The following is a 27,255-nucleotide window of genomic DNA, read 5'->3' as shown; positions in this document are numbered from 1 at the left end:
ACTGTCACTGCCCCCTAACAAATTGGGGACGAAGGAGTAAAAACAGCTATTTTAGAATCATGTGTTCAGTTTTCATGCCATTCAAACTTGAGCCGTGTTTTGGATATGTCAAAAGTAATTCTTTTTGACATTTGACAAGAAAGGCATCCCATAGTAGTGCACTTGTGAGATGCTTTTGCTTAGGTGCTTATTGTTGTTAACTAATACAGTATATAATGGAATTTTCTTACTGAACTTCCTCATTTTGTTTTCTTTAGGTTGAGTTTCAAACCAAGCTACTGGATTCTCCTGCTTAAGAGTTCTGAGTGCTGGGCCGGCCCCGTGGCTCACTTGGGAGAGTGCGGCGCTGGTAGCGCAGAGGCCGCGGGTTCAGATCCTATATAGGGATGGCCTGTGCGCTCACTGGCCGAGCGTGGTGCAGACAACACCGTGCTGAGAGTTGCGATCCCCTTACCGGTCAAAAGAAAAAAGAAAAGAGTTCTGAGTGCTTAACAGTGAAAAGTGAACTTGAAGGCATGACAATTAAGGAACACACCTGGACTTGTGGCACATGGAAATGCATGCACAGAAAGAGGAAATCTATAGTTCTTTAAAAGTAGGAAGGCATTCTTCCTTGACAAAATGGGTACATTCTGCTCAGTTATCAAGTTTGAAAATCTTCAAGAATTAAAAAGACTTTGTCACTGGGGTCCCACCATAGCCCTTGGTGTTATAGCAATATGTTCTACGATGGCCATGATTGACTCTGTGTTGTGGTATTGGCCCTTACATACAACTGGAGGAAGCGTAAATTTCATCATGTTAATAAATTGGACTGTCATGATTCTTTACAATTACTTCAATGCCATGTTTGTTGGTCCTGGCTTTGTTCCTCTGGGGTGGAAACCGGTAAGAAAAAGATCCCTTAAGACAATGAACTCTAATGATAATCATAGTTAGTTTTTGCCTTACCTATTAACCAACAATCAAACATAGCCTACTCTTTTTTCTGGTAGAGACTAAGTGTATTACTCTAATCACTCATTATTTATGCTCAGATAATTCATTTCATATTTATTTGAAAATATCAATTCAAATTAGCATTCCCCAAAGCAGTTTTATTGAATATTTGTCCTGCATTTAAAAAAAAAAAAAAAAAGAGGTGGGATGGGTACATGGTCATAAATTTAGAGAGCACTGAATATCACACACCTCATAATTTCACAATGCAGTTTGACTATAGGATCTCTTTCATGTAATTAAAATTCCTCAGAGTTGAGAAAAACTTTAGAAAATGCTAGTTTAAATCAAAGTTTTAAAATCATTGCAGTGAAATTATAAAATTGAGAAGTGTAATGTGAATCAATTTATGGCTTCTAAATTGTTAGAAAGTTTATGCTTGTGAATGTTCATATTCCTTGCTGAGGAAAACCACTTGGTAGCTTGTTAAAAATGCTTACTCCCGGGCTCCACTCCAGACCTACTGAATGAGAATCCTCATTTTAACAAAAATCCCCAGATGATTCTTAGGTATATTAAAGTTTGACAAACACTAGTGTATACTGTGTGCAGCATGCTATTCGAAATGGAAACAGTTGGGCAAAATATAATTCATATTCTGAAAAAGCTTATAACCTAGGAGAGAAACCAATGCACTTGTGAAAATAAACTATGTAGTAAAATGTGGTGAGTGCTGTTGAACTAGAAAAACTGAGCAATTTCAGCTAGGAGTTTCCAGAGGAGATGGGAAAGGAGGCATTTCAGATTGAGAGAATGGTGGGAACACATTCAGAAACAGTGGACGGTCTTGTGTGACTTGAAAAGAGATGTGGTGTAGAGAAGGCAGAACAAAGGCAGATCACTGAAGGTCTCGAATGCACAAGAAATTGTTAGACCATAGCAGTTTTCAAGCAGAGCTCTGACGTAGAAGTGTCATGTAAGAATATGGCTGTTCGGATTAGAAAGAAGTTACAGTAAAGGAAACTAGTTAAGAAGTGGTTAGGGCTGGCCAGTTAGATCAGTTGGTTAGAGTGCAGCCTTGTAATACCAAGGTCACGGAAGTCACGGGTTCGGATCGCCAAACCAGCCAGCCACCAAAAAAAAAAAAAAAAAAAGAGGTTAAAATGGCCCAAGGAAGGGGAGGTAACAGATTTCAGAAGGCATCAACTCATGTTTGGATTCATCCCCACTCTGAAATACCTGCCAAGTTGTCAGCTACTATTTTCTGAACTCCTATCATTTTACTAAGATTTGGAGTAAGTAGAACTAGCTAGTGACACTGAATTTGGGTGGAGCTTGGGGAAGAGAAATCAAAAATGACTTCTGGGTAATTAGGAGAGTGATACTGCTCTTAGCAGAAATTTATAGCTCAAGTGAAAGGACTGGAAATGCAAGTTAAGATTCCATCCTTCCCCCATCTCCCATAAAAGAAAATCGTACATAAGAAAGCATTTATTTATAAAGCCTGGTTTGTTACTATTTGGGTTCAGGTATCTGATGTATTTTTGTTTATATTTTGCTGCCAAGGAAAATTCTCAGGATAATATGTATCTCCAGTATTGTAAAGTCTGCCAAGCATACAAGGCACCACGTTCACACCACTGCAGAAAGTGTAACAGGTATGTCTTTCTTTGCTGTCCACTGGGGGCTGATCTACTTGATTACTCGTCTTTTTGTTGTTGTTGTTCTTCTTTCTACCACATCAATCCTAGTTTTATTCTCTGCAAGATGGCCATTTTATAAAAGGTGTTGTCGAAATACTTGTGTTCATACTCTCCATTTTACACTTGTTATTTATCCAGATAATAAGTAAATTTCATTCTTTTTTGTTATAAGTGAAAGGATTTTTCTACAAAAATACAGATTTACTTCGCCCTTGCCCTGTAAGAGCAAGGTAAAAAGTTATACCTTCAGTTTGTTTCTATGTATCAGGACTAATTGTGTTTGTTGACTGTCATCTTAACTAGCTTCAGAATTGTTCTGAGTCTAAATTATAAAGCAGACCTGCTTTTCCCGTTACTTATTGATAAACTTTTATGCTTTATATACATTGAATAAGTGAATCCAGGTGCTTGTTATCATAAGTGTTTTAATATAAAAAACGTAATGGGAAGAAAATTGAATCACTATAAAAAATGTGAAATAAGTTAGGACCATTTTTAGCAAATAACTGTATCTACTGACTCATAAGAAATTTAGGGGACTATTGAAGGCAAATAAAGTTTGCTTTGAGGCCACAACATTCTGTTCTAGCAACAATAAGTAACAGAAGCACAGTCAGACTTTGCTTGGTATACCACATCTTATATTCTGGAGTTCACTTGCTTAGCTCAGATATTGCATATCTAGAAGATACTATGAGAACAGAAAGGAAGGAAGTTACAAGGGTCTGTTTGGGCCCATCAACCCCAGTGGAGATGTGAGAATGATTTTTCTGAGTCTTTATTGTATTCCATCTCAGTCACTGGTTTTCTGAGCTAGAGAAAAACTGGGACCCATGCTCATTTCTGTAAAATGAACCTCTCAATGGACCTCCCAACACTTCTTTAAACAGACTCATTTGTTGCTGACATCTTTTCCTTAGAAGCTATTAGAAAGGCTGCCCTTTCTTGTGCTATTTAGAATTTAAAAAGAGTCACTGTTCACAATTGTTTAAAATCTCATAAGGATTTTTCTTTCTGTTCCATGAAGTATAATTCCCCTGTGACTCATGGACATGCTGGATTCCTGTTTGCTTGATCTTTTGAAGACCAAAGTTTTTTAAAGTAGAATTTTCTGCCTCATGTTTTATGCAAAATTTTCTTGTTAGATGCGTAATGAAGATGGACCATCACTGTCCTTGGATCAACAACTGTTGTGGTTACCAAAATCATGCTTCGTTCACACTGTTTCTCCTTTTAGCACCACTGGGTTGTATCCATGCTGCTTTCATATTTGTTATGACTATGTACACACAGCTTTACAGTCGGGTGAGTGAAAATGTTTGTTATAAAATCATTCATATCTGATTAAATGGTGGTTATCAAGATTATTTAGGAGGTTCCTTTCAGTAATATTCTTTCTGTGATTTAGGTGAGAAAACAGAAATTTGCTTTCTCTCTGTATGGGTTCCTTTTTAAAAAGCATTAAAACTTAATCATTTTAGTATTGTATATATAATTTATTAGATTTCAAGCTTATTAATTATGGTCAGGATAGTGAGAAAAAAAAAAAGAGCAAGAAGAAAAAGACAACACTAGTGCTTTCTGTTTCCATTCAATTCGTGTGGCAAGTTGTTCTTTTGTTCATTTCTAGCTCCAGTGCCCTGGAAGGTGGCTCATAGGACAGACATATATCCTAAAATATAAATAAATTAAACCAGCAAAAGTTTGGGTTGATTTACAGGCAAGTGGTCATCAGTAAAGTTCAGGGGTCACATATAAAGGTCCCAAAAGAAACCTGAAGAGTAAATGAGGAACATAGGCCTGATGGGACTAGGCAGACTGGAGAGTACCATCCTTCACAGAGGGGACAACCCATATTTGACTGCAGTTAGTTTGTGGTTGGAAATCCCCACCCAGTGATGCTAGATTTTTCAATTTTTCAAGAAAAATTTGGAAAATCTGGATTTTTATGTAAAATCTCCTGATTTTTAAATGTTAACACCTAATTAAAGATATTTTAAAACATCATCGAGGCCAAGTAATACACATTTCCTGCGTTTTACCAGTCCTTAACCACTGGTTATGAAACATGAGAAGAAACAACTAAATCCTAGGCTATATTTGTTGCTGTGAAGAATACCATGAGTATAGAATAGTAAGTAAAAGATAAGAGAACAGTTACAATTTACATCAGTGTCTAGTGTTGTTTATGCATATTAAGGTTTGTGGGATCCACCTAACACTTTCTGAGGAAACAACAAAAACATTTGAGAGAACTAAACAATTTTGTGCACTACGAGCTCAAGCCACAGTATTAATAAAAAACAGCTGTTTGCTTTATTTGCATTGGCCAGTGTCAGATTGTCATCTTTTTGATCAAATTGTTTTAAATGTTACAGTAGAGTTTGACCAGTTACCACAACCAAGTATTTTGGGTGTGTGTTATTGTCGTTTATAGCTCTCCTTCGGGTGGAACACAGTAAAGATCGATATGAGCGCAGCCCAGAGAGATCCTCTTCCAATTGTTCCATTCGGATTAGCTGCATTTGCTGCCACCTTATTTGCCTTGGGATTAGCTTTAGGAACAACCATAGCTGTTGGGATGTTGTTTTTTATTCAGGTAAGTTTCTTGGTTACCTCTAGCTAAGAGTTGTCAAGTTATTGGGACTAATTGTTTTTTGTTCTTGTTGTTTTACAAAGCAAACCGACTATATTGAAATTATACACTTATCGAAATATTTTAAAAACACATTTGTGATATAACAACATATATGCTTCTTTAACACATGAAATAGCAATATGTAATGATGGGTCAAATACTCTAATTTTGAAGTAGGGATGAGCATAAGTATTTCAAGAGATCTGTAATATTGTGTGATATGATAATATGAGGGGTCTTCAAAAAGTTCATGGAAGGATTTCTGGGGGTTTTCTTGTTTTTTATTGAAACATGATTGTACATATCTATGGCATACGGCGTTAATATCAATACCTGTGTGCAATATGTGATGCTCAATTAGGATAATTAGTATATTCAACATTACACAATATAGTAATTTTTTGTGGTCCTTTACCAGTTTCTAGCTAACTCTCTCTCTTCCTCCCCCTTTTCCACCTTTGGTGGCCTCAGTTCTGTTCTCTCCTTGTGAAAGTTCAATGTATTATTATGATTGTAGTATCTTTTTAATTTTTTTATTTAGGTTTTTGTTTTTTGTTTTAGGGGTTTTCTTTTTCTTTTCTTTTTTTTTTTTTTAGCTCTATTGGGGCTAATTATAATGAGAAAGTGATAAAAACTGCATTTAAGTATACAGTATGAAATGGAAATTATTTTTACTTATTCCACGTAGGTAAGTAACTTAATCTACTTTGTATTAATCAGATAATTTTGAAGTAATTTTGCCAGAATTTCTAGGTAATTGATTTAATTTTTAAAATGTTAACTTAGAATTATGTAGCACTTTGTAGTACAGAAAGTTCTCACATTTATGGTCTCGTGATCTTCACATCAAAGAGGTTGATAGAAGGGTATTACTGTTTTCTGTTCCTTACAGATGAGTAAAATTGATTCTCAAAAAGATTATGTGACTTGCCCAAGGTACTCATTTGTGTACTCAGTAAGCATAATTATTGATGTTATTTTATAATAGTATATATTTAACAATAGTAATCATAATAATGTAGCTAACACTTACAGATCACTTGAGTAAGGTACTGTTTTAGGCACTTTGTATGTGTTAACTCATTTAATTGCCACAACAATCCTGTAGTATAGATGCTATTTAATGCTTCCTCTCTGATGAGTTACTCTGCTAATTTCTGAGGCTGCAATAATGAAAACGAAGAGGTTCCTACCCTTAGAGAGCTCACAATTAAAAAACAGTGAACTAATACAGGGTCATGTGTACACCATAGATTTGTGTACAAAGTGTCATGAGAAGGAAGGAAGGGACCTAGCTCTGAAGGGACCAAAAACAGTTCTTATGACTCATTTCATTCACTTTATTCATTCATTGAAGGCCTACTGTGGGCCAGGTATTGTGCGAGGCCCTTGGAATATGACAAGGACTCCTGGTCCGGAATTGTTTTTACTGTGACACACTGTCTCTGTGAAGGCAAGCCAGACTTCAAAGAAATGCAAAAACTCTTGTAGAATTGTAATTGCTTCAGGGCCCCAATGCATCCATCACCCAACCCTTTTTGAACTTTCAGTTTTAAAATAAACTGCTTTCGTTTATATTTTGTACTAGCCTAGGACCAATTCTTTGAAAGTTTTTTTCCAGTGCCTATAATTAAGAATCATATTAGAAGTAAACTAAGATCCTGTAGTCTAAAAACCTATATAGGTGGAATTAGTCATATCTAGGAAAATTGAATAATAGAATAAAGACTGAATACATTCAATTTTGGGCAAGTGGAATGTCTAGGTTAACTAGAATGAGTCACTGTTACTTGTCATAAATAGATTACTCATAGATTTTAAGTATATTAAAAATAGTGATAAAAGATTTTAATAGCAAAATACACTTAAGTACTGATTGGACTATATCAGTGTTTTATTAATACTCTGAAAACCGTGCTCTGAAGATATTATTTAAAACATAGATTTTGATTAAAATATTAGGTTCATATTTGATTATGGATTGATATAATCACTTTTATGGAGAGACATTGTAGTGTAGTAGTTAACAGGGACTTTTTTAAAAAAATTTTTCTAAAAATTAAATTTTTTTTTTTTTTTCTTTTTCCGTTTCCGGCAACGGGATTGCAACCCTCGGTGTTGCTCCCGCGCCTCGCTCAGCCAGAGCGGGAACCGGTCTGTATGTGGGATCCGAACCCTCGGGCGGGAGCTAAAAAAATTTTTCTAAAAATTAAATTTTTTTTTTTTTCTTTTTCCGTGTCCGGCAACGGGATTGCAACCCTCGGTGTTGCTCCCACGCCTCGCTCAGCCAGAGCGGGAACCGGTCTGTATGTGGGATCCGAACCCTCGGGCGGGAGCGCCGCTGCGCTTCCCAAGTGGCGCACTTATCCAGTGCGCCACCGGGCCGGCCCAAAATTAAATTTTTTTTATTCAAAATATTTTAACATTTACTTGCACATATTCGGGAGGTACAGTATGTTGTTGTAATACATGTATGTCCTGCACGATGATTCATGTAGAGTAGATACATACTATCTTTTCCTCCTCCCCAAGAACAGAGTTGAATGGACCACATACTATATTACTTAACCTCTGTTATCCTTGGTATTTTTATCTCTGGAATGGAGCAATAAAAGCTCTCTCACAGGGGTATTATGAAGATGATAATCTTAAATGAAGCTAAGTCATATTACTGAATTTTACTGTCTATTTAATTTCCAGATGAAAATAATTCTCAGAAACAAAACTTCTATTGAATCATGGATTGAAGAGAAGGTAAATTTTAATAATTGTATCCTCAATGTTAATGAAATACCGATTAACTAATAGACCAGATTAACTAAGAAGTGACTGAACGTGAAGACTTGGTTTCCTTAAGTCATTTGCATGCCACTAAACGGTAACTGTAGGAAACATTTCAATTCATTCCCACTTTAATATAACTCCCACAGAAATATGCTTCTTTTACACCCTGAGTTGCTTGCTGAAGAGGCGTAAGCTACACATTAAACCATCTGGCCATCATCTCTCAGACTAGAGGAGAAGGCAGCCCATTTGGAATGGAATTTTAATCCTACCAAGATGCCATCAAGTTTTTCTTAGTGTTTTAGACATTAGATACGGCTTATAACATTTACCTTGTCACAGACTCACAGCCTCCAATGTGTACTTCACACTGTCCATTGTGATTCTGATGTAAAATACAAATCTCTACCCTGCTCCCTGCTTAAAACTTCTCAGAGCCTCATCATCATTGCAGCAGGGATTGAAAACCCAAGTGCCGGCAGGGGCTAGGCAGATAACCTAAATGAGGGAGCAAGCCTGTTTACCAAAGAGCTGCCTGACAGATGAAGCTGATTGTTGCCACAAGGGGATATTCACCCAGTATTGTGAGATCTCCTAATTTTAGAGACCTGGATTTCTGTGAGATCTCTCTGTTTTTAAATGTTAGCAAGCAATTCAAATTAAACAAACAAACACCCTTTGTGAGCCAAATAAAACACATCTACATGACACATTTAGGCCCCTGGCAGCCAGTTTGTAAACTTTAATTTACAGCAGTAGTTCTCAAACTTTTTAGTCTCAGGCCTTTTACATTCTCAAAAATTGCTAAGGACACTAAAGAGCTTTGTTTATGTGTATTATATCTATTGATATTTGCCATATTTTCTAACTGAGAGACTTTTAAAGATGTATTATTTCATTTAAAGATAATGATAATAAACCCATTATAAGTTAATAAAGGTAACATTTTAATGAAAAATAATTACATTTTCCAAATTAAAAAACAGGAAGAGTGGCATTTTTTTATTTTTACAGATCTCTTTAATATCTGACTTGACAGTTGGATTTTCACGTCAACTCCTGCATTCAGTTGTTGAGATATATTGATTTGATTGAAGTATATGAATAAAATCCAGCCTCATACAGATAAGTAGGTAGGAAAGGATGGAGTATTTTAATAGGCCTTTTAGGTGACAGTGGATATTCTTCAGTACTACATTAAAACTTGACAAGTGATATTTCGTGTCAGTAAACTTTTTATACTCTACATAAAAATCCATCAGTATCTTGCTCTTTGAATAGGCCTTTTACCAGTACTTGGTTTTACATAATATCAGGCAACTGGTCATTTGGAAAATATTGGGCTGGGTAGATTTTCCGAATATTAACACCTTTCATCATACAGTATCCAAAAATCACATTCATTCATATCACTATCAGTTTCATGAGAAAAATCTTTGAATATTGGAAAGCTGTCAGGCTCATAGTGGTAGATACAAGTTTTCCAAAATTCTGATTTTTACTTGAAAACCTTAATTTTTTCACTGGCAACAAATACTACTAGCTGTTTTCCTTGAAGTGACAGTCTGACTGTTCATTTTTGAGAAAATATTCACCAAATACAGAAGTGTGAATAGCCTTAATTTGTCTGTGACATTACTCATTCTTTCAAGTGCAAATAATATTACATGAAAAAGCTGGCAAAGCTTTTGCTAGCTTGCAACTCAACAAGTGTTTCCCTTGAGATAATCGTTCTACTTAGGCATGCTTTATGTGTTCTTCTCATTTTGTCACACAGAATATTAAAAGGACATATACTTAAGAGTTGAGATTAAATAAAAATAATAACGTTTACTGATTCATCAAGAATGTTCTTACAGGAAATTGTTGTTTTAAACAGTAAGTATACATTGGCAAAGATTATAATGACTACTAATATAGTTTGGTGTCGCTGTCTTGATTTCTGCTAAGGTGCCAGCAATTTTACCCACCATTGCAAATCTCAACACAATGAAAAGACAAATAACATCTTAGTATTATCGTGAAGATAGTTTGACCTTCAAAAGTTTGACCAAGAAAAGGTCTTGGGGACTCAAAGCAATCCCCAAAGCATGCTTTGAGAACCACTGATGTACAGTTAAGTTCACGCTCTTTAGCTTGTACACAATAAGACCTTTCATGACTTCCCCTAATTTGCTTCTTCAACTTCATTTCCCACCTTCCCCACCCCATCTTACACTTTATGCCAAATTAATCATAGTTTGTACATCTTATGCTTCTGTATCTTTGCACATGTTGTTCCCTCTGCCAAGAACACTCTTTCCTCTCTTTTTGCCTGATTTTTTGCTCAAGACTTAGGTTAAGTATTATTTCCTCCAAAGAACATTCCTTGATCCTCTCTAGATTTGGCTAAGTACTTTCTGTTCCCTTTTCTGACAACAGCATGCCTCTGTCATCTTTTTTTTTTAATTTAATTTGTTTATTAGCATGTTCATTGTTACACATCATACTTATTCTTTATGCCCCTTACCAAATCTCTCTCCTTCCTCCTCCTCTCCACCTTCCCTCTCCCCTCCGCCTTCCCCCTCCCTGCTCTAATAACCATAGATCTGTTCTCTCCGTCTGATAGATTAACTGTTCCTCTTGGTTTGTTGCCTAGATGATCTGTCCAGTACTGAGACAGGTGTGATCAAGTCCTCTCCTATTATTGTAAATCAGATGCTTCTTCTATTACTCTGGAGTGTGCTTCTCTGTCATCTTTTAACATGTAGTAATTGATAGAATCCGAATTTCACTGAGTGCTCCTCTTAGGCAAAGACATGTCTTATCATTTTTGTAAACTCTCACAGTTTTTCTTTGTAAATAGCCTAAGTCTCTCTTCTTCAAAATTTAGTTCATTTTGAAGACTAAGAATCTTTCATTTATAAAAAGGGAAAAGAAATTACCCTTTATTATCTGGGTGAGGATGAATTTATACAATTCAATAGATAGATACATGTTATAGCTTGACAATTCTTTTAATAAAACAGTTAACATCAATATCACTTTGTCAGTAACCACAAGAAGCTTTTCCATTAAATACTGTCCCCTGATAACCAAATATTTCAAAGTATCATTTCTAGTAAGCATAGTAAATATATTGACATTAGATTAGCATTGTTTTTTTGTTTTGTTTTGTTTTTTGCTAATGACCAAGGCACTTTGTAAAGTGCCATGCTAAATCTAGAGGTTATTTTAAAACTGGCATTTAGTTGCTGAGTAAAAAATTCAAATAAGTGATTATATTAAATATATAGGAAATTTATAGACATTACCACACTAAAATTTATACAACAAATTTCAATGGGGTTTGTACACTTATTGTTGGGATAAATAATGTATCTTTGTACCACTAGGTGTCAGTGAAACTTTAAAAATTCAAAACCAGTTTATCCTTGAGTTAAAACTAACAATTTAAATGCCTCAGATAAAATTTATTCAACCTGAATAGTTGTGTATATGCATAACATATACCTACAAATGCATATATAAATGAGTATGTATACATGTGTGATGGTATAAATAAATGAAAGAGGTTCTCCTGCACATACCTACTAGCTTTAAAGAATGTTTCCCATAAAAAGATGACTTTCCTGGCCATTCCCACAGGTGTCACTGCCACCCAGGATACATCCATTACATTCTGGTGCACCCCACAAAACAGCTCCATCCTAAATAAATCTTTATTTTCTCGAGGTTCTCCTGCACATACCTACTAGCTTTAAAGAATGTTTCCCATAAAAAGATGACTTTCCTGGCCATTCCCACAGGTGTCACTGCCACCCAGGATATATCCATTACATTCTGGTGCACCCCACAAAACAGCTCCATCCTAAATAAATCTTTATTTTCTCTTGAATCTGTTTATCAACATTCCTTCTCTATACCTGGATTCTTTTGTGCTGCTGAACAACCAGGAGCATTGAGGATTTTTTATGTATGGGATAAAGTTAACTAACTCTTTTAACAAGCCTTTTTGAATGTTTATTCCTAAGGAAACACTGTTGTATATGTTTGTTTGCTTGTTTGTTTTGTTTTGGGGGGCTGGCTGGTACATGGATCGAACCCTGGACCTTAGTGTTACCAGCACCACGTTCTAACCAATTGAGCTAACCGGCCAGCCCCCCCGTCAGATATTTTCTGGGTGATCACAAATTGGTGTTCTGTGTCAGGTTCTTCCTGTATTGTGATAAAGTTGTCTGTCTCTTCGGTGTACAATAACATTACAGCAAGGAGGAAGTACTTTTATGAATGATACAAACTTGATGAATAAGCGTTCTCAATATATTACTGAAAGCCACCCAAGGCAGAGGCGTCTGTCATCTTATATCTTTGTTACCCACAGGCTAAAGATCGAATTCAATATTATCAACTAGATGAAGTATTTGTTTTTCCCTATGATATGGGAAGTAAATGGAAGAACTTTAAACAGGTATTTACATGGTCAGGGGTTCCTGAAGGAGATGGACTGGAGTGGCCGATAAGAGAAGGCTGTCATCAGTACAGCTTAACAGTGAGTATTTTTGTTCACATAGCTCTTCTTTTTTGCATTGCCTTCCACTTAACTTCCCCATAACTCAGGTGACATTTTGTAGTAAAGTAAGTAGTACAAGTGTTTTCAGTACAGCAAAATGAATCTAAGTTAATCCTAAAACATTCCTCGTATCGTGTCTTTTCCTTTATTTAAATCTCTCCTTAACTCTCCATCCCTGTGAGATAAAGTCCTGATTCCTTAACTTAGTTTTGTAAAATCTGGCCTAAAACTACCTTTCAACTTACAGTGTCGTATGAACTCCTTGTACATTCCTTTGCTCACACTGTTTCTCTGTCTCATATGACCTCCTCTCTATGTGAAATTATTAAGACCAGTTCCAGTCCCACCTCTTCCAGAAAGTCTAACCTACCCACTCTAAACTCATCTGGATTTGGCACTTAAGCATATACTACCGTATGGTAGCTCATGAGGTCTTATGTTTTCATTTAATTCTGTATTTTATGTCTTTAACTTAACTTGACAAGATGCTAGGACAGAGATCATGTTATCTTTATTTCCACTACTATATCTAATATACTACTATTTAATAGTTGCTAGGTAGAAAAAAGTAAATTATAATGATGACTTTTAGTCAAGACTCATTTTTTAATAAGTTTTGCAGTTTGTCTGCTGTGTCTCTAAGGGATCAGTGAATCTCAGTGTGTTTACCTTTGGTACCAGCCTGGAAGCTTCTGAGGACAGAGAACACATCTCCCTGATCCCTGGGCCACAGTGAATGCTCTAGGAATATACAGAGATGAAGACATTAGAGGGTGAATACTGAGAAGAAAGCCCTACTCTCAGTCCCTGGTTCTTAGTCACGGGGCCTTTTTTCCATGCCAAAAGACCAGAGACCTTTAAATTGCTAGCAATTTGAAATACTAGAAAATTGGGAGTTTGTCATTAGGATAGGCTTTTTTTTCAACATTGAGACAAAAGACTTAATTTTTTCTTTTTATATCTTCCAAACAGATAGAACAGTTGAAACAAAAAGCAGACAAGAGAGTCAGAAGTGTAAGTAATTCTTTTACATTGGAACTAATTTCTTTTTCTTTTTGTCAAGTTCTACACTTCTGTATAGTATTTTCAATTGCCTTTGAGTGGAAACCACCTGTTGGCTGTTGTTAAATAATATTCCTTGATACATTTGTTGAAATTTGGTGCCCTTTAAATTGCCAGTGTAGGAAAATAATTATTTTCAATAGCTTGTTAATATGAAGCCCATCCTTACAACTATATTATTAGATATGATAACCACTAGCCACATGTGGCTGTTTAAGTTTAAATTAATTAAAATGAAATAAAACATTCAATTCCTTGGTTGCACTAGGTACATTGTAAGTGCTCAGTAGCTGTATGTGTCTAGTAGCTACCACATTGGGTACCACAAATATAGAACATACCCATCATTCTAGAAAGTCAAATAGCACTGCTGTAGAATTTAATTCTTAGTTATGTGCTTGAAATGAGGGGTAAGAAAAGCCCTGAGAACTAAAAATACCAGTTGTTTCCTGTAAGGGTACTGAGTGAATGGGGAACTGGGAGGGAAGGCTTGTCACTGGATATTCTACCTTTAAAATTTTAAATTAAAACTAAAAAACTCGTATCATGGGTAAATATTCAAATTGTTCTTTTGATCACTTATGACAGGTTCGATATAAAGTAATAGAAGATTATAGCGGTGCCTGCTGCCCTTTGAATAAAGGAATCAAAACCTTTTTCACAAGCCCCTGCACTGAAGAGCCTAGAATACAGCTACAGAAAGGGGAATTTATTTTAGCTACAAGAGGTTTACGGTAAGTAATAGGAAATACTGTATTTCTTCTTCAATGACAAAATTGACATCTAGCCCCCCCAAAATTAATTTTAATATTTTAAATATTTTCAGATACTGGTTGTATGGAGACAAAATTCTTGATGATTCCTTTATAGAAGGTATGGAAACAGAAGGAGATGTTTAAAGGACAAGACTGCTAGCAATAATTCCAAATTTTATAAGAATAACTTTTATAAACAATCACATGGCAAGTGCATTAAGGCAACTGCATAGGAGGGGACATCATTAAGCAACAAAAAGAAGCTCCTTATATATTTCTCCATAGTACTTGTATTTTGTCAGGTTTTTTTAATGATAGTTAACTTTTGAGCTCATACCTAACTATGTGACAGGCATTTGTGTAAGTGCTTCACTTGTGATACAGGTTGAGCATCCCTAATTCAAAAATCCAAAACCTGAAATGTTCTAAAATCCAAAACTTTTTGAGTGTCAACAAATTGCTCAAAGGTCAGGCTCAAAGGAAATGATCATTGAAGCATTTCGGATTTCAGATTTTCAGATTAGAGATACTTAACCAGTACATATATGCGAATATTCCAAAATGTGAAAAAATCCAAAATGTGAAAAAATCCAAAATCCAAAACATTTCTGGTCCCAGGCATTTCAGATAAGGGATACTCAACCTGTATTAAAGTCCCCAACAGACCTCTGAGCTAGGTAGTATAATTTACATTTTATAGATGAGGGAACTGAAGCACAGAGAAGCTAAGCAGCTTGCCCATAGGCACACGATAAACACAGGGAGAACCAGACTCAAATGCAAGCCGTCTGACTCGAGTCTGGGCACCAAACCCCTATGGCATATCCTCCTGCTTTGGATATGTGCCCTCTTAAGTTATTATAAAAGAAACTTTCTTTGTTCATTTATTTATTTATTTATTTCTCCTGTTTAAGTTTTAGAATTGTTTCTTTTAAAAGTGAAGATAAGCCAGGGATACTCTTTAAAAAAAAGCACTGAGTTAGTCATAAATTAACCCCATATGACAGCTTAGATAACCTTGATATAAAAATTTATATGTTAGAAAAAGTCTAAAAAGGAGATTCACAGAGGCTTTAGGGATATAGTTCCCTGGAACAGACACAGTGTGATTGTGTACCAAAAACACTTTTCATCATCATGCACATGTAAGTGAATACCCATATTGAAAAGTTCCCCCAGTTCCAGTTAGGAGCTGTCTTGAACCACATTAGTCCCTTTCCCAGATAATGGAATTTGGGAAATATCTTTAGGAGCATTTAAAAACCATATTTTTCCCCTCCAGCTGTGCTCATAAGAGACGGTGAAGGGGAAAAAAAGTATAACTAAAAGTTTATTAAATTGAAGTAATAGGACTTATTGGTCTCTGCCATGCATCTATTCCACCTCAAACTTCATTTTCTCCCTCAGGTGTCTCAAGAATGAGAGGATGGTTCCCTAGAAACTGTGTGGAAAAGTGTCCCAGTGATGCTGAAACAGATCCATCCCCAGAGGGCGAGAAGAAAAATAGATAGCCACTGTTAAAATGAAATTACTCTTTAAGTCTACTCCATTACTTGAAAATTATACATATTACTAAAGAATTATGCAATGAGCCTACTCTGGTTAAGGTGTTCTTTTCCTCAAAGGTGCCCTAGTACCATGATTTAAAGATTTTTATTACTGTTTTGAAATGAAGAAGCCATTCTGCATATGCCTTTGAATTCCTGCCCCTCTTTACAACTTCTTCCCCCCAAAAGGAAAAACATTTGATCCAAGTAAGTTGATTGCATTTTCTCTAGGATATTTTTATGCGCTGCACACTATGGACCTCACCTACAGAAATAGTTCCCCATTTGCCAGGAGCATCTGCATGTGATGCTTTTGTTTTCCCTTTAGTTGATATTTCTTATATAATCTAGATACTATAGAACTTAATTTGTCAGATTCAATATAAGCTCAAATTTTGTTACCTGTCTTTTAATAATGCACATTTTGTCAAATCAAATAAAGATCAATGGATGTTCTGTTATAAATCATAGTTTTTACTTAAAGCATTTCTCCTTTTGCTGACAAAAAGATGTTTGTCTTAGTTCTTTATGGAAAAATTGCTCTGCTGTCCTGTGAAAAACAGGTACCTTGAATTGTTAGTCTTAACACATGACTTATTCACCTCAATATATGAACCCTATTAATGGCATGTAGAGATCACGACATTCTAGGAGACTTTAAACCTAGTAATATTACACTGCTCATCAACACGTGAATATATCAAAAACTGAAGCTTGCATAAGTGATAGGATCCAGGCTAGTGGACTTAGATGCTTAAAGACAGGCTTGTCTAAACAAGGAGAATTATGGAAGAAATGAGAAAGCCTATATCTCCAGACTCCAGTAACCTAGTACAGTATTCATTAATGCTTTCCAAGGCAGGGACCTTGAAACTGGGAGCCAAGCTTGTAGTAGTTAAGAATAAGGAAAGGACACTTGAGGATTCAGTAGTCAATGAAATGACTCTGTCCCATTCCAGCGGGAGATGGACAAGTAAAATATTTGTCAGAGGGAGTTATAAAGAAAGAAGGTGGGACAATCTTGACTTGCCATTTGAAGCAGATGAGGGGACAAGGCCTGTGCCTCTGGTTATTTGCATTTTAGGCAGAGGGAAATACAAGAACAAAAGCAGGCTGGAATGTGCCTGGCGTGTTTGAGAAACAGGAAGGTAGCCGGTGAGGTTCAGCTGGAACAAGGGAAGGGGGAATAGGAGAGGAAGTCAAAGAGATAAAGGGCTAGACCACGGAGGGACCTCTGAGTTAATTCGTTTTGTTTCAGATATTCAAGAATGGCATTTCTTCAGGTTTTCTGGGCTCCGGGTTTAGAAAGACCATCCAAGAGAATCCTCCTTAACTCTATTAGAGGCTAGAAAAGAACCCTATTAAAGATTACTTAGAGTACTACAAAGAAGGTAAAGGAGAAAGAGTATGAATTATGCTCAGCTGGATTTTCAGCTCGACTGATAGTTTGATTATTCCCAGCTGTGGGATAAGAAGGCTTGGTCCTTTTCTTCAGTAGTTATCAAACTTGGTTACATGCTAGAATCATCGGGGGACCTTTTAATAATTCCAACGTCCAGACTTTACCCCAGCCACTTAAATCAGAATCCCTGGAGTGGCACCCAGGCATTAGTATCTTTTTAAACTTCTTAGGTGTTCTAATGTGCAGCCAAGTTTGAGAACCGCTAGTTTACTTGGTTTTTAAGTGGTCCTTGTTTAATATAGATTCTCACCATGGTCCGTGAGATCACAAACACCACCATGTTAGTATCTGCAATAGTTTATTTTAAAGACTTTACATTAACAAGTAGAAGCAACACATGTTATCTGGGGGTGAAGTACAGCAGGAACTGGAGTCCAGGGGGCAAAGATCAGTTGGTTCCTTCACAGAAGATAAGCCTGTTGTGTGGGTGTTATGCTTGCCCGTGGATCCTTGTTCCCAGTGCAGGAGGTTTTTATTCAGTGCTTGCTTCATTTACTGGAAAAGTTCACTGGACATATGTTTCAACTCCTTCCTGCACAGCTTCCAGCTCAGCAGCAAACTGTAGGGAACAGAGTTAGTCACCAGCTACTACTATAGATAACACTTTAAGAACAACATTATTTTGGGTCAACATGTTATAGTGGATCCTTGTTCCCAGTGCAGGAGGTTTTTATTCAGTGCTTGCTTTATTTACTGGAAAAGTTCACTGGACATATGTTTCAACTCCTTCCTGCACAGCTTCCAGCTCAGCAGCAAACTGTAGGGAACAGAGTTAATCACCAGCTACTACTATAGATAACACTTTAAGAACAACATTATTTTGGGTCAACATGTTATACTCTCAAATCAGAGATCTTACTAGAGAGTTTAGAAAATGTTTAGTATGATCAGACTTTTCACTTCTGTACACAGACTTTAGTGTACACAGAAGTGCACAGAAGAAATGTGTCACATAGATATGATTAATATGAGTGATAAGTTAAAAATTTAAAATTTTAGTGGTTTTGTGGAGTACCTAGAAAACATGAATCACAAACAGCTTTTCAGCACTTAAAGATCTCTTAATTCAAATATTAGAAGGCCTAAATAAGTATTGGGACTGTCAGTAAGTTAGGTTTACTGCAACAAGACTAGAAGTCACAGAGAGTTCGTGTCACCCTTGAGCTAGTGGTCACTTATAAAGACCACATTAAGGTTGGAGATCACAAGGAAGGGATGTGGAACACACACTGGGACCTTGGTGAAAGGCATGTTGATAAAAGTAGCCCTAAAGCCTTCCTACCAGCAGTATTTAAGATGATAAGGACAAAATTTATTTATTTCAGGCCTAAGCTTTTACATTATAAGTCTGTCAATATTAAAACAAAAGCTATGGTTGTATAGTTGAGTAAGTAAAACAACAAATAGGAGGAAAGACAATAAAATGAGTGTAAGAATAGTTTTTAATCCATATTCTCACAAGGCAGTGCAGAGTGGGCAGGCCGGTTGCATCTGAGCCCTTTCCAGCCATATGTACCTTAACCTACTCCTGGATGTTCTTATACAGGCTGTCAATTTGGGTCCGAAAGCGTCTGGAAAGCTCTCCACGCTTTGCTTTCAATGTGGGTGTCAAGAGCCCATTTTCAATGGAAAATGGCTCTGGGTGAAGAACAATGTTTTTGACCTGAGAGGAGAGGAGCACACACAAATACATGCTTATTAGCGATTTGGACTTTTCTGCAGAGCCCCTGAGAGCATTGCGAAGAACTTCAATCAAAGAATATTTCCCCTTATAAAAGCAGTGGGAGGGTGAAGATAAAAGTAACACATGCCCATTCTCACACACAATTTGGGAAAGAAATGAGTAGAGAAAAGGAAAAATGGATAATGAACAGCAAAAAGGGACTACAAAAGGTCAGTGCCATCTGTAGTTAATGGTATAAAATCTAAAATCAAATTGTAGGAAATCATACATTTAAACCCCATTATAAATGGGAACTTTAAATAAAACTTTCTCGCATAACTTAGGCCAGGGTAACATCAGTAATACACACCTGTTCAAAAGATTTAAGGCCACTTTGTTTCCCGACATTCTGCAAGTCTTCTAAAATGGCTCCCTTTACGACCTAAGAATACAAAACATTGCTTAGAGCGATGGATGCTGGAAAAAGAGCTTAAATGAAAGGCTAAGCATGAACCAACTCAAAATGCCTATAAAAACTGATCTGGAAAAAAGCAGGACATGAAAGTATGTACAAGCACATTATACACCTAATATTTATCAAAGAAAAATTAAAAGGAGAAGAAAAGGCAAAACTAAATGTTAACGGGGGTTTTCTCTGGATGACCTTTTTTATTTATTCTCTTATTTTCCAATATTTCCCCCACAATCAACATATTACTATAAAAAGAATAGTATTGTTTTGTTTTTTAGACTCCCCATCCTATCCCCAATCTAATAAAACCATTCAATCTGTTTGGGGTGCAGCCACCTCTGAGATGCGGGAAGAGTCTATTGCTCCAGAGAGGAGGCTCTGGGAACATCTGGGTGTCCCACAATGGACCCCCGAGTGTGCATAAAGCTTTTCTAACTGAGACTTACTTGGCTTTGACAAAGTTCTTCAAGGGTGCCCTTAACCCCAAGCTTGTTTGCAAACGAGGGAAGCACATCTGGGTCAGGAATCACCACGCCCACTAAGGATGACTACGGAAAAGAAACAGAAGGTACAGGGGCACTAAGAACTCGCATAGGCATCGCCCTCAGGGGTAAAGACAGCAGGCCTATATCATTGTGATAGATATTTCCCCCAAACCTCAAATTCAGTACTAGTGTCCTATTCTTTTTTCACCATATATTCCCAATCCCATGGAACTAACCCCATTTCCCCACTCAACATCTCATTACAAAGATGTTCCATCCAAATTTGATGGGTCAACATTAAGCTTAAAGCATCTCTGGCCTGTCTGTGTTAATCCTCCCCCCATCCCAAAAAAGCTAACTTTAAGCACAGTGTGTATAAAACAGTTTGTTGTGCCAGAGGAACGTCTACTGGGGTAGAAACAAAGGGTACTGAGGAGTTCTTTTTTTTCAGTGAATGGCTACCTTTTAACAGAGCTGTTTTAACAACTCTGGCTTGTTTCAGAGTCCATCATGGTTTCAAAAAAAATATTTTTTTTCATTGATATTGCCTTATTGAGGTTTGGAATGTAGCTTCATTTCTTTAGTTTTATAAGCTAGAATCTTCTCATTCTGAACCCATTATACAAATTTCCCATACCTACAGGAACCAGCCTGGTCTGTGTCTGAAAATGGCTATTGTTGAAATGATATACTACCTGTAAGCTTTCCCCGTGTACAAAAACTTGTAACACTGGTCTACTCCTGATGTAGATATTTTCTATCTTCTCTGGAGCAATGTATTCTCCTTGGGCCAGCTTGAAAATGTTCTTTTTACGGTCAATGATCTTCAGAGTTCCATTCTGTTTTAGGCAGATAAAACCATCAGTATTTTTGAGTCCTAGGGGTAGTGTCAGTGCGGAGAGTGGAGGAAGTCACAGATGTCTTCCTTCTTTAAAGCCGATTTCTCTAGAGACTTTTGGGCAGCCTTTCATCTCTCTTTCTTGGCTTTAGGGAAAGGGGAGAGATGCAACTTCCCGCAAGAACCTGTCTATATTTTATGTCCACGTGGAGAATCAATGTGCAGCGTCAGAGAAAGTCCCCGGGACCTGCTGGGGTTATGCAAATTGTTGCTTCACCCAATAAAGAAACTCTGCAGCTCTCAATTTCCAATAACTTAATTTGCAATTATTCCATTTCCAGAACTCTCAGGAATAGGGAAGGTGTTATATTTTATTAGGACTTTTGAATTAGCCCTCCCCCTCTTGACTCACTCTTAGGTGTCCCTCTTGTGAGATCCAGGAGCAGGCTAAAAAGCTCCACGGTGCTAATCAAGGAAGTCAATAACTGGGCTCGTTAGGACAGAAACAGGGCTGGGGAGGGCTCTCTGACCAGCCACCAGAGGTCACTTACAGCTTTATTTCTCTGAGCTAATTGGTCTGAAGAGCTTAGGTTCTTAGGGATTTGAGTTGCAGAATTGGGACAAGTGGCAAATACAATCCACATGATCACACCTAAAGTAGGACAATTGACTGAACCAACACTGGGAACATCAACAAGGCTGACTCAAGAAATCAGCCATCAGTTAATTCAGCCTAACATTCGTCATCTGAAAGTAAGAAGGTCTGGGCTTTTATAATCCTGGTGTGGGGACATATCTATTGCCTACATCCTAAGCTTATTAGAGCAGGGAACTCTTATTAAATAGAAACAGATGTGCTAATAAGATACTACTGAACCCAAATCTATGAAATACATTATTAGGACCAGTGTTCTCAGAGTTCTCCTTGTCAAGCATTCCTTTAATCTCACCTAAATCTTCAATATTGAGCAAGTAAAGTTTTAAGATCCAGTTAAAACTACTCCTATTCCTGCTTACCCAGCACACAGTAGACAAAGGTTTTGAGAGGGGAGACCTTTGGAAAATCCCCTTCATCACTACTATGCCATACTTGCCTTTCTTCTTAGGAAAACAGATAGGATTGACAGCTACTACTGCTAATTATCAGCAAGCTATCCTAAAAAATGTCTCTGTGTTTTCCACAGAGAGGGGTTGTGAAGGTCACTGAGAGACAAACATTAGCCTCTGCAAACACTTGATTTAGAAATCCTTCTTGTTTCGATACATCGCTATGAATTAATTAGGAAGAATCATTTCTTTGAAACTCATAAAAGGCAAAAGTTGTGGGCTCATGGAGTTATGAAACCACAATTTCTGCCTCAAAAAAAGTAAAAAAAAAAAAAAGAAAACCAGTACTACACCTTCCTCCCTCTTCCTTGGAAAAGTCACCTAATTTTCCCTTGGCTGTGAGCCAAATCTATTCCACTGCAAGGGACCCATGCCAACTCTGAAGTCCAAAACTAATCTATTTAAGAATCCTACGTTCAGTTTGGGTCTGGAAACAGTGCCACTACCATTGACTACTGCTGGTGGTGTATTTACTAATGAATAAGGCAAGAAGAAACTCTTGAGTCTGCATCGTGATGTCTTCTACAATATTGTGATCAAAATAGCAAAAGCACTCTTTGGCCTAGAGAAAGAAAGCCTCTTTAGCTTTGGCAAATCCTAATTACACATTAAGTAACTTGCTTAGGATTTTACAGTGTTAGTCCATGGAAGAGCTGCAACTAGAATATGGATCTCCCAACTCCCAGCCCACGTTCTTTCAATTGGATATTCTCTTTATAGGGTGAAGGAGCCATAAGCCAGGTAGGATACAGACCTAATCCCTTCCAGCTGCCTCAGCTGATTAACCTACTTGCATTCCCTTTAAGCAAATTATTCTCCCCAGTCCAGTGGCATAGAGTCCCAGAAGTTATGAAGAAATACCCACCGGGAGCCATTGACCAATGTCTCCTGTGTGAAGCCAGCCATCCTTGTCCAGGGCTTCCTGTGTCTTCTCGGGGTCCTTCAAGTATCCTTTGAACACGTTGGTGCCCTTGATGCAGATCTGCACATCAGACAGTAGAAGGCAGTGACAGTAGCAAAGGCTGCTACTTCCAGCAGGGCACTTTACAAAGCAACTACTCCTGCCTCAAGTGGGATTTCATGGTCTCCACTATAGCGTGAAGAGCACCAGATTTTAGTCACCATTATAGGGGATAGGAAAATGAGGATCAGAGATGTTTAACTCCTTGCTGAAGAGCTCAAAAAAGTCAAACCCAAGCTTACTCACAATTATGTCCTCTTTCTGATATTAACATCCCCACCATGATTGTCTCACTACAGGACATGACCTACCCACCTCTCCTTCATTGTTTGCTGAAAAGTAGTTCATGTCAACCACATCTTCTAGCTTCACATAATTGCAAGACAAGGGGGCTCCAACATGGCCTAGAACACATCACACTACATCAGCTGGGAAATCATAAATGGTGTCCGGGCATATTTTTGAGATATTCATAGATTGATTCTAAAAGAGTAAGACTGAAAACTCATCTGGCACTAATGCTGAATAGCCAAGATATTTTGCTGAACCCAAACTTGAGTCTGGCACTTGCCACATTAGTCCAGAACTTCAAGGTTATCTAAACTTATACATCCTAGTTCAGTCAGAACCCTTCTTCCAACCACTGCATTTCCTGCCCAGCAGATGGAGGACCTACCTGATGTCCAGTCCCCAGGTGATGTAAATGTACAGCCAGCTGTGCATTCTGTTTGACCATATGCTTCATACACCTGGGAAACCAAAGAGCTTTGGGACTTACTCAAGAGAAAGCATGAGTTGGCCAAGTCCTATGGCCAAGACATGAGGAAAGCAAGATCTCTATGTATTCAAGAACACTTAGTGTCTTAAAACCTTGAACTTGTGCCTGAGCTGCTAAGCCTTTACTGCCGAGTATTTTGGTGACTCAAAACCATGCTAAGTCTTTACTGCCAAGTATTTTGGTGATTCAAAAACCAAAAGGGTCCAGAAATAGGCCAAAGTATAGAAACTTATATGAAAATGTGGCATTTCAAGTAGGTGGGAAAATGTAAGTTATTCATTGAGTGATATGAAAGCCAGTGGCAACTGGACTTGAACCTGGGCAATGGAACACCACCGAAGGAACTAAAGAAAGGCAGTAGCACTTTTTGAGGGAATTAGCTTAAGCTGTGGTATAGAATAGGGGTTGGCAAACTTTCTGTACAGTGCAAGATAGTAAATATTTTTGGCTTTGTGAGCCCCCTGACTTCTGTGTCAGCCAATGTAATTCTTAATTCTGCCAATGTAACACAAAAGCAGCCATAGACCATATTTAAATGAATGGGCATGGCTATGTTTCAATAAAACTTTATGTATGAAAACAGGTGGTGGGCCATATTTGGCCTGTGCTGCAGTTTGCCAACCCTTGGTATAGAAGATAATCTTGACTGGAGAGAGGCTGGTGACAGGAAACAAGATCAAAAGCTACTGCAATAGTGGGCATGACCTGTGACGGGCAGAGTTGGTAGAGACAGAGAGGAAGGCTTTCAGAAGATATTTCTGGGAGGAGGGTGGCAACAGGACCTTCTGATCTACTGGTTTTAGGGACTGAAGAAAAGAAAAGTATTAAGAATGGCCAAGAGGATGCTAATTTGAAAGATTAGAGGACTATCGCTTTGGCATTAATTCAGAACCTTTTTTGATTGTGGTTATATGGGATAGGGGACATTCTCTGTAAGGACAAATCTGTGCCTATTTTGCTCATGCTGTGCATGGTTTGTTGAATGAATGAACTAGTTATCCATTTAGGGTAAAAATAAGACAATATCAATGCCCAAGCCCTTGTACAAATTCCAGATGGAGCAGAGACTTATGGAAAATATAAGATTGCCAGAAAATATGGGTGAAAACAGTCTTATGAAATGTTGTGGGTCAGGAAGTCCTATCTAAATAATTCAAAAACTGCAAATAGAAAAAATTAGTCAGTTTGATTACAAAAGCATTTGAAACATTCATATAGCAATTTGCAAACCAAAAAAGATGAGAATATAATATAAAAAACATTTCTAACAGGACAAAAGTTAATATTACTCTATAAAGTACTAAATTACTCTGTGAAGGACTCGTAGAAAGCAATATGAAAAAGAGCCAAATTATCCATTGCCCATTTTTCTAAAAGGAAGTAATACAGTCATCCATAAAGAAATATGTGTCAAGCAATAGAAAGATGTTTGGTGTTAAAAGAAACAAAACTGTAACAAAACTTTTCATGACTCTGATTGGCTAAGATTTAAATGACTGCTAAAGCCTTTCAAGTGTCAATTGGGTGAGCAAATAAGGCCTTATGCATTCACAGGAATGTATAAAATAGAAAAGATCTTTCTAGGGGAAAGTTTGATAATATACATTAACATGTTTAAAATATATATATACACGCACACATACATACATACTTTGTCCCAAGAATCCCTTCTTACATGGATTTATCCTAGGTTAATAATTGCATAAATACCAAAGAGTATACAAGTATCCTTATGACTTCATTAAGTATAACAGTGAAAAAATGGTAAGAAACTCAAGTGCTCATCAGCAGGCAACTAATTACTTGAGTACATTCAATAGACTACTGTGAAATCATTAAAATGATGTAGATCTTTATTTCATGAGGAGCAATGTTGATGGGCACTATTTAGCAAGTGTTTTAGAACAATGATTCCATTTATCTAAAGGTTTCTACCCAGAGATGCATAAAGAGGTGGCTAGAAGGATATTTTTCTCCTGATTTTGAGAATTTGAGTGACTTTCTCTTTGGTACTTGTTAGTTGTATTTGCATTTTTATTTAAAACAGTGAGCTTTACTTGTGTAAAAGACAAGCTATCTGCAAAAAAGGTGCTCGGCTTACCGGACATCCCATTGCTGCCCGAAGGAACGTCAAGACTTGACTGGAGATGGGGGCAGCTCCAGTGACCACGATGCGAACCTTCCCACCCAGACTGGCCTGTTCAGTTGAAACAAAAGACCTGCTGAAACCTATTCTCTTAGCTTCTGTTTCCTCCACTGTAAAATGGTATAACAGCCTACCCAGGGTTGTTGAGAATTAGGCTAGTTAATTTATAGAGCCCTAGAACAGAGCCTGGCATTGTAGAAAAGCACTTAAAACGTTAACTGTTACTGTCATTACCATCCGTAGCCGGTAAAAACAAGAATGTTATTTTTTTTTTAAATTTAAGTTCCTTAGGTAATCTGCACTCTTGGGCCCCTCAAATTATTTAAAATCTCAACAGACCACCTAAGAAAATAGGAGAGAGTGCTAGAACCTATATAAAATCTGTTTTCTGCTTTTTGACCAATTTCCTTTAGTGGCAAAGTTGTACGAGAGGGATTTTGAAAGGCTAGTGGACACAAAGTCTGAAGGGAGCTCCAGTTAAAGAAATGCTCAACCGTCAGAGGAAAAGCAAACTAAGCGGAGTCAGTGGGCAGCCCAGAGATCTGCCTGGCTCTGTCTGGGACCCTCCCAACCTACCTGGATCTTTGAAAAGATGATCTTGTCCCAGAAACTGTTACGCCTGATAATACCCTTTTTCACTTCCTTAAATTTACTGTTAACAGCCCAGTTCAACAAGAACTTCTTCAAGGGTGTCTTGGCTTCATTTTGTACCTGCAGGATGACAGCTTCTCTTAGTTGGAAACCTATTGGAGATGCTCACCAATGCCGTTAGTTAGTAAACAAGAGAGGGTGCATTCTACTTTATAAGGAAGTTCCACACTCAAGAACTGGGTTGCTGAATAATTATGAGCCCAGAGAATTATGATCACACTCAGAAAAAAGTGAACTTAGTACATACGTATAGAGTCCCCATTCCCCATTCCTGGTCCTTGGCAAACAGCTTGGACAAACGAGATAAGCATGTCATCAAAAAGTGGTCAAAAGAACCACCTACAAAGTCACCTGGGGGCATTAGATTAAAAACAACAACAACAACAACAACAACAACAACAACAAAAAAAAACCCCAAAAACACCAGCTCAATGGTCACCGTCCCTAGGGCTTTTGATTTAGTAGGTCAAAGAATGGCCTAGGGATCTGACTTTTTAAAACAAGTACCACCTTTCCTTCCAACTCTCCCTATGATGCTTATATAACTAAACTTGGAAAATGACCACCCTTCTCTATAAACTAATGGGGCTTACACCATGCAAACCCAACAGACTTTCCTACTTAGGTCATTCTTCCTTTTGGGCTTAATTCTAACACCATTTTCCCAGCTCACATTAGTTGCCTAGTCTCCCTGACTCTGGCCTCATTATGA

General features: G+C 37.4%; 2 protein-coding genes across 3 annotated transcripts in view; one reads left to right on the top strand and one right to left on the bottom strand.

Annotated features, from left to right (window-relative positions):
• The first annotated feature begins 418 nt into the window (after positions 1-418).
• ZDHHC6 (zinc finger, DHHC-type containing 6) lies at positions 419-16,445 on the top strand. 2 transcript variants are annotated; one of them, XM_008569221.1, is made up of 10 exons: positions 419-888; positions 2,506-2,597; positions 3,788-3,947; positions 5,080-5,241; positions 7,981-8,034; positions 12,428-12,595; positions 13,589-13,630; positions 14,267-14,412; positions 14,505-14,551; positions 15,841-16,445. In XM_008569221.1, the coding sequence occupies exons 1-10, from the start codon at positions 622-624 to the stop codon at positions 15,942-15,944; spliced, it is 1,242 nt and encodes a 413-aa protein (XP_008567443.1). In that variant the 5' UTR covers positions 419-621; the 3' UTR covers positions 15,945-16,445. The 2 variants fall into 2 exon arrangements, with proteins under 2 accessions (XP_008567443.1, XP_008567444.1); XM_008569222.1 differs by lacking the exon at positions 14,505-14,551.
• A 1,667-nt stretch (positions 16,446-18,112) lies between these two features.
• ACSL5 (acyl-CoA synthetase long-chain family member 5) overlaps positions 18,113-27,255 on the bottom strand; it is a 46,998-nt gene continuing 37,855 nt past the window's right edge. Inside the window, 10 exon segments of the mRNA XM_008569225.1 lie at positions 18,113-18,199; positions 18,959-19,105; positions 19,476-19,547; positions 20,024-20,125; positions 20,758-20,901; positions 22,873-22,989; positions 23,284-23,372; positions 23,645-23,717; positions 25,848-25,943; positions 26,469-26,603. Of these exon segments, the coding sequence (XP_008567447.1) occupies positions 18,965-19,105; positions 19,476-19,547; positions 20,024-20,125; positions 20,758-20,901; positions 22,873-22,989; positions 23,284-23,372; positions 23,645-23,717; positions 25,848-25,943; positions 26,469-26,603 (969 nt within the window). The 3' untranslated portion in view covers positions 18,113-18,199; positions 18,959-18,964.

The sequence above is a fragment of the Galeopterus variegatus genome, unplaced genomic scaffold (genome assembly GCF_000696425.1).
Source record: "Galeopterus variegatus unplaced genomic scaffold, G_variegatus-3.0.2 Scaffold479, whole genome shotgun sequence".
NCBI classification, from domain to species: domain Eukaryota; kingdom Metazoa; phylum Chordata; class Mammalia; order Dermoptera; family Cynocephalidae; genus Galeopterus; species Galeopterus variegatus.
The sequence above is the reverse complement of the archived record's forward strand: the minus strand, read 5'-3'. Positions and strand labels throughout refer to the sequence as shown.

Bases quoted from the DNA above. Each gene is read 5' to 3' on its own strand.
- ZDHHC6 (XM_008569221.1), top strand. From the start codon at position 622: ATGGGTACATTCTGCTCAGTTATCAAGTTTGAAAATCTTCAAGAATTA. The intron at 2,598-3,787 runs GTATGTCTTTCT...TTTTCTTGTTAG, and splicing joins CACTGCAGAAAGTGTAACAG to ATGCGTAATGAAGATGGACC. The intron at 12,596-13,588 runs GTGAGTATTTTT...TCTTCCAAACAG, and splicing joins GTCATCAGTACAGCTTAACA to ATAGAACAGTTGAAACAAAA.